The sequence below is a fragment of the Plasmodium reichenowi genome, chromosome 11 (genome assembly GCF_001601855.1).
Source record: "Plasmodium reichenowi strain SY57 chromosome 11, whole genome shotgun sequence".
NCBI lineage: Eukaryota > Apicomplexa > Aconoidasida > Haemosporida > Plasmodiidae > Plasmodium > Plasmodium reichenowi.
In genome coordinates, this window is record NC_033656.1 from 172,631 (window position 1) to 180,130 (window position 7,500).

Here is a 7,500-nt window from a genome sequence, read left to right on the forward strand (position 1 = left end):
AGTTCATTATTATATATGTTTTATTTGATCATATTTAAAATATTGTAATATTTGTCATATTTATCATATTTATCATATTTATCATATTCATCATATTTAAATATATATTATCTAATTTATTAGTTCCTATTCCTTTAACAAAAAAGAACAAAAAAAAAGAAAATATGTATATATGTTAATAGGTACATATTTTTTATTTTTATTCTTATATATTATATATATATATATATATATACCCATACTGGTGTGTTACACGCATTTATATATTTATATTAAAAACGCAAATTTTTGTAGATTCCATTTTATTTTTTTTATTATTTAGCTGTTGTCTCCTTTTTTAGGAAGGAACAATATAACATAAACGTAACAAATCTGATGAATATGATGAATAAGATGAATAAGATGAATAAGATGAATATGATGAATATGATGAATATGATAAATATGACAAATATTACAATATTTTAAATATGATCAATATAACATATATAATAATGAACTAATAAAAAATAATTAGATAAAATGATTAATCACATTTTAAGAAACATTATAAACGTAACATAATTTTTCATATTGTTAAAAATAATGAGAAATAAATATTTTCTATTACATAGTTATAATTGTTATTTTAACAATAACATCAAACCCCTTTTCCTTTTACAACAAGCCAAATGTTTAAGAACCAAAAAAAAAAAAAACTGGGAATCACCTGAACGTGCAGGAATATTTTGCCAAGAAGAGAAAAAAAAAAAAGAGCATTTGGCTAGTCAAAAATATGAAGAATATTCCTTTGATATGAATAATAAAAATCTATATGATAATAATAATAATAATAATAATATTAGTTATAATCATAAAAACTATTATAAAAATTTTATTAGAGACAAAGAAATGAACGAAAAATCTAATCATACAAATAATGATAGAGAAGCATATAATGTTGAAAATAACAATAGTCTGAAACATAAATATGAAGAAATGAAAAAAAAATTATATAAAAAATACAACTATCACGAAATAGGAAGTGATCCACAGAATATCTATAAATATGAAGATAATTATGAAAATATAAATGAATTAAATATTCATAAAATGTTATTATTGGGTTTACAAAATATACATATAAATGAATTAAATAAAATGCAAATAAATAGTTTTTTAACAATTCAACAAGGAAAAGATATAATAATAAATTATCCTGACGGGTCAGGTAAAACTATTGCTTATTTATTACCTATATTAAATAATCTTTATTTCTTACATGATTATTTAGAACAAATAATATTAGACAGTTACAATGAAAAAGGAAATGTTGTATCTAATAAAAATCTTATACAAAAAAATTACAAAATTAATAATAATTTTAATTTAAATAATGAATTAAATAATTATTTATTGAAATATAGCCATTATAAAAATAATGTATTTTTTAAAGATAATACTTTAGATATATCAAATAAAATGAAAAAGAAAAAATTTGATTTATTACCTTCATCCTTTAATGAAACTAATAAAACTAAATATATACAAGGAACAGGAGGTAGAAAAAGTAAAAGCGCAGGAAAAAATAAATTCAATCATTTGAATGATACATCTCTTTCTATGGATAATAATACAAATGAATTGATAATAAATAACATAAGTATAATGAATAAATTAATTGAAATAATAAAAATAAATAATATAAAACTCAGCAACTTGAATAGTGATTACACCAATGCAGAGGAATTAAAAAAATTAGACAATATAATAAAATATAACATAACAAATCGAAATAATAATATATCTGCAAATATTAAAGATGAAAATAAATGTGCAAAGGATAGATATAATGAAGAATCTATCTATAGATATTTAACATTAAACCCTTTACAAATAAACAAAACCGTTGTTATATTAACTATTAATAAAGATAACATAAGTCAAATTATTAATGTTATAAAAAAGTTAGATATATTAAAAAGAATTAATATACAAACCTTAAACGATGTACCATACAACGATTATAGTAACAATAATGACCATATGATAGATACACAAATTGATGATGTCAAAAATAATATGCATAATATACATACACAAACACACAAAAGAGATAATAAATATAAAAGCGCATCAAATAAACTTCATGATGAGAATGTAGATAAGGATTATTATGTAAACAATAATATAAAAGAAGAAAATTATAATTTAGAAAATTTACAGGTATCAAAAGTTACACATATAGATAATCCAGTATTGTGTAATGATGAAATTATGTGGACATATGCAGATATTTTAATCACAACTCCAGATATATTTCTAAACAGTTATAAAAATAATAATAAAATATCCAATAACATAATACCATCTATTATAATATTTGACGAAATAGATATGTTGTTTCAAAACAATGCGTATAGAAATACAATGATGAATATATTCCAGATTATTAAAAAAAGGCCAGAAATATATAACCCACATATTGATATAAGTAATCATAACATTGATATTATAAATGAATCCATAGACAATGCTTTAATTTATAAAAAAAGTAATGTTAATGGATATGAAGAGTATATATCACAGGATAGAAGTACAAATAAAATACATAATGATAATATAAATAATATACATAATGATAATATAAATAAAATGCATAATGGTAATATAAATAATATACATAATGATAATATAAATAATATACATAATGATAATATAAATAATATACCTAATGATAATATAAATAATATACCTAATGATAATATAAATAATATACATAATGATAATATAAATAATATACATAATGATAATATAAATAATATACATAATAATAATAATAATAATAAAAACATATATGATAATAGTAATGATTATACATGTTATGATAATTATAGTAAATACGCAAGAAATAGAACGAATGACAAAAGTGACGTGCAATTAAATAATAACATTACAAATACATGTAAGAATATAAATACTTTTTATAAAAGTAAAAACTATAACAATAGAGGAAAAGATAAAAAAGAGGACACTGAATTACCTCTTATACAATTAATATATGTATCTTCTACCTTACCTTCTGTTGGACCAACCACCGCAGGGAGTATGTTAACAGAACGTTTTAATAATATTGTAGAAATTGTAAGTAAAGATAATTATAAAATACCCAATAATATACAAACTCAGTGGATAGAATTAAATAAAGAAAAAATGGTACACTTGTATTTATATGATGATAGAGAAGTTGAAGATAATTTAAAAGATGACGAAGAAAGAAAAGAAGAATATGAAAATAAAAACAATTATGTAGATTTAAAAGATGTTTCTTTATCTAACAAAATTAACAAATTTGAAAAATCATCTTTTGAGCATCGATTGGATATATTAATATATATTCTTAAGAAATATCACGAGAGAACTATAATGTACGATATGAAAAGGTATAATGACAAATGTGATGATAATGACAAATGTGATGATAATGACAAATGTGATGATAATAACAAATGTGATGATAATGACAAGTGTGATGAAAAAACAGCTAGTATTAAATACTTTAATAAAAAAAAGTTTAAATTAATTCATAAATATCCAATACACAAAACTATAATTTTTGTAAATAGTATAAAAGATTGTATTAAAATATATAATTTTCTAAAAAAACACAATTGGCCTGTTTTTTCGTTTCATAAAAATCTATCTTTAAATTCAAGAATACAAAATTTACATTCATTTTCTTATACACATACAGCAATATTAATAACAACCGATTTGATAAGTAGAGGTATCAATATAAAAAATGTAGATCATATAATTAATTTCCATTTCCCTTTAGATGTAATTACATATATTCATAGATTAGGAAAAATAAACAGATTACATAATAATGTCATGGAAAATTATAATAATAAAAATATAAATACATCTACTTTAAATAGGAAAAAAAGAAAAGACGAAGGAAAAAACAAAGTCCACAAAAAAAAAATATATTTAGTAACGAATTTAATTTCTACTTCAAATATGCCTTTAGCAGATTCCATAAGGAATTTTGACTATTCAAATACAAGTTTGTTATCCTTATTTTCTCGAAAAAAATCTTTTAAGATGAAAAATAAAAGGAAGATGAATGAGAATACATCTAGCAGATATATAAATATGGAAACATTAAAAGAAATTGAACTTGAAATAAACGATAAGAAGCTGACTAGTTTGTTTGATGTAGATGACGAAAGGGATAAGATACAAAATAACTCTTCATCAGATGAGGGTAATAAAAATAATAATTATGTGAAGGCCCCTTTTACTGTTTTTACTTTGGAAGATACTGATGATGAGGATGAAAATATGAGCGAATATATAAATGACAAATATGATGATGATGATAATAATACATCAAATAGGGAACGTGAAAAATTTAATATGATGGGAAAAAAAGGAAAAAATAAAAATAATAATGATACCACAAATAATAGGAATAATCATAATAATAATAATAATAATATATTTATATCATCCACAAATACTTATCCAACTAACAATTCGTTTCATTTTAATGAAACAGAAAAAGAAAGCATTCAAAGAAATTATAATATTCCGAAGAACAGTAATTTGAATATTCCATCATGGGATGATGTACAATTTGATCACAAAAAATATATTATAGAAAGGTTTAAACAGAAAGAATGTTATTTAATGAATCAAGTGAAAAGAGGAAAACTCATATTAAATAATTTCGAATCTAATAATGATGAGGATGAACTTTTGTTTTAATTTATTAAAATGAAATATTTTAAAAATTTTTATATATATAACACCAAAAAAAAAAAAAATAAAAAATATAAAAAATATAAAAAAAATAAAAAAAATAAAAAAAATAAAAAAAATAAAATTATATATGTATATATTAATACATTAATATATTTGCAAAATATTTATTATTTTATATATTATTTTATTTATTTATTTATTTATTTATTTATTTTTATTTTTATTTTTTATGTGTTTAATATAACTGCTTCCACATCTATCAACTCATTTACCAAATAAACCTTGCCACTTTCCAAAACGGTTTCATATAACTGGTTTAATACATCATCATTTGATATAGTATTTGAATTTCCTACAATAACAAGATGTCTCTTTGCTCTTGTTACTGCTACATTTAATCTTCTGTAATCTTTTAAGAAACCAATATTTTTAAAGTAGTTTGAACACACTAATGAAAAGACTACAATTTCTTTTTCTCTACCTTGAAAAGAATCAACTGTTGATATTTCAATATTTTTATATGTACTTAAATAATGTTGATCATTATATATATTATCATAAAAAATATTTCTTAATAAATTAGTTTGTTTCGAATATGGTGTAATAATACATATATTGTTACTATTAATATTATCTATTTTAATCATTTTTTCGATTATTTTATATATAACATATGCTTCTCCTTTATTACTCCTGGATTTGTTATTTAAGTTTAGAATATCATCTACATCTATTTTTACCATCTTCATTAATTCTTCATCGTTCATTTTGGTTAACATATTGTTATTATAATCATCTGAGTCTTCAGATAAATCATTATTTATATGATCCTTTGGGGAGTTCTTCCTTTTTTTTCTCTCTTCCTCACTTGATCTTTTATTAATTATGTCATCATCATTATTTTTATTATTATCATTACACTTTATTTGATCGACATTATCCTTTCCTTTAATTTTTAGATCTTTCGAATTACCATTTTTCTTTTCACTTATGTCTACATTTTTGGATTCCATGTTCATTAAATCAATATCATCAATATCCTCCAAAAATTCATCAAATCCGTCGGTTTCAATCCAAGTAATAGGACAATAATTATAATTTTGAATAATATCATTTGCTTGGTTATTAGTATGATTATGCATTTCTTCTTCATTGTCTGTATTTGTGCCTTTATTACTAGCATTTTTTTTTTTCTTGCTATTATAATTATTTTTATTTTTATTATTATTTTTATTATTATTTTTATTTTTTTTATTTTTATTTTTATTTTTCTTATCATTGTCCTTATTTTCTTTATTTTCTTTATTTTCCTTATTGTCCTTATTTTCTTTATTTTCCTTATTATCCTTATTGTCCTTATTGTCCTTGGATTTTATATTTTCCTTTTGATTTACTCGATTTGATGAAAAAAGATCATCCACGGTAATTTCCTTACATGACTTGTGAGATACTAATTTTTGATCATAGAATATTTTATTGGACCATAACAATATTAAATTATTCATACGATATTGAATATTTAACAAGAAAGATATATTTTGTTTATGTTTATTAATTAATCTTTCGAATAAGGTAATATTTAATTTATTTTTATGTTTATTATATTTTATTAATGGGGATAATTGTTTATGGTCACCAAATAAAAATACATTTTTTTTCGATAATGAAATAGGAATATAACATAATGGTTCAGTACATTGACAACATTCATCTATACACACAGCATCGAATAAGAAATTTGAAAATTTAACAAATTTATTTAATTCATAATTAGATGTACTTGAACATGTTGAAAAAATAACATTATTTTTATTTATTAAATCTTTAAAGAAAATATTTCTTTTTTTTTTTCGAGTTTTATTTAAATTTTTTATTTCCCATTTTAAATTATATATTTGTTTTTTATCAATAAATATTTTATTATCACTTTTTTTTTTATTTTTTAATTTATTAATTTCTAATTTTAATTTTTCTATTTCATTATCAATATCTTCACATAATTTATAACTATCACATTCTTTAATCTTCTCATCATAACAATAATTATGTAATTCTTTTTTAACTTTAGATTTTATACCTATACGAACAACATTCTTAATATTCAAATCTTCAACACATTTTCTTAAGATATTATCAACACTTACATTGCTAGGGCCTGTTACTAATATTTTATAATTCCTTTGAATTAGCTGATAAATTAATTCACATAACACCGTTGTTTTTCCTGTACCAGGAGGTCCATGGATACAAAATATGTCATTTGAAAAAAGACAAGAATAAACTGCTTTCTTTTGATTAATATTTAAATTTTTTATACCCCAGTTTATTTTATCACATTTGTAAATATAATTATTTAAAACATCATTACTTAGTTTAATATTATTATGGGTACACAAAGGAGTGGGCTTAAAATAAGTATTCATATTCTTTTCTTCTTCCACAACATCTTCCTTCTTTATAGGAATATCCTTTTCTAAATTTTTATCACGACAACATGGATTATAATAATTATTATTATAATCACCCACATTATCATTTATATTGTTACATATATTATCATTTGTATTGTTACATATATTGTCATTCATATTGTTACATATATTATCATTCATATTGTTACATATATTGTCATTCATATTGTTACATATATTGTCATTCATATTGTTACATATATTGTCATTCATATTGTTACATATATTGTCATTCATATTGTTACATATATTGTCATTCATATTATCACACAGATCATTA

At 20.6% G+C, this 7,500-nt stretch overlaps 2 protein-coding genes across 2 annotated transcripts in view; one reads left to right on the plus strand and one right to left on the minus strand.

The window, feature by feature from the left end:
- Positions 1-585: 585 nt before the first annotated feature.
- Positions 586-4,752, plus strand: PRSY57_1105100 (DEAD/DEAH box helicase, putative; the record flags this gene model as incomplete). The annotated part of the gene is made up of 1 exon (XM_012908022.2): positions 586-4,752. One exon carries the CDS (start codon positions 586-588, stop codon positions 4,750-4,752), a length of 4,167 nt encoding a protein of 1,388 aa, XP_012763476.2.
- A 224-nt stretch (positions 4,753-4,976) lies between these two features.
- PRSY57_1105200 (dna2/nam7 helicase family member, putative) overlaps positions 4,977-7,500 on the minus strand; it is a gene marked incomplete at both ends in the record, with an annotated part of 3,309 nt that continues 785 nt past the window's right edge. Inside the window, one exon of the mRNA XM_012908023.2 lies at positions 4,977-7,500. This exon is cut by the window's right edge and continues 785 nt beyond it. Within this exon, the coding sequence (XP_012763477.2) occupies positions 4,977-7,500 (2,524 nt within the window).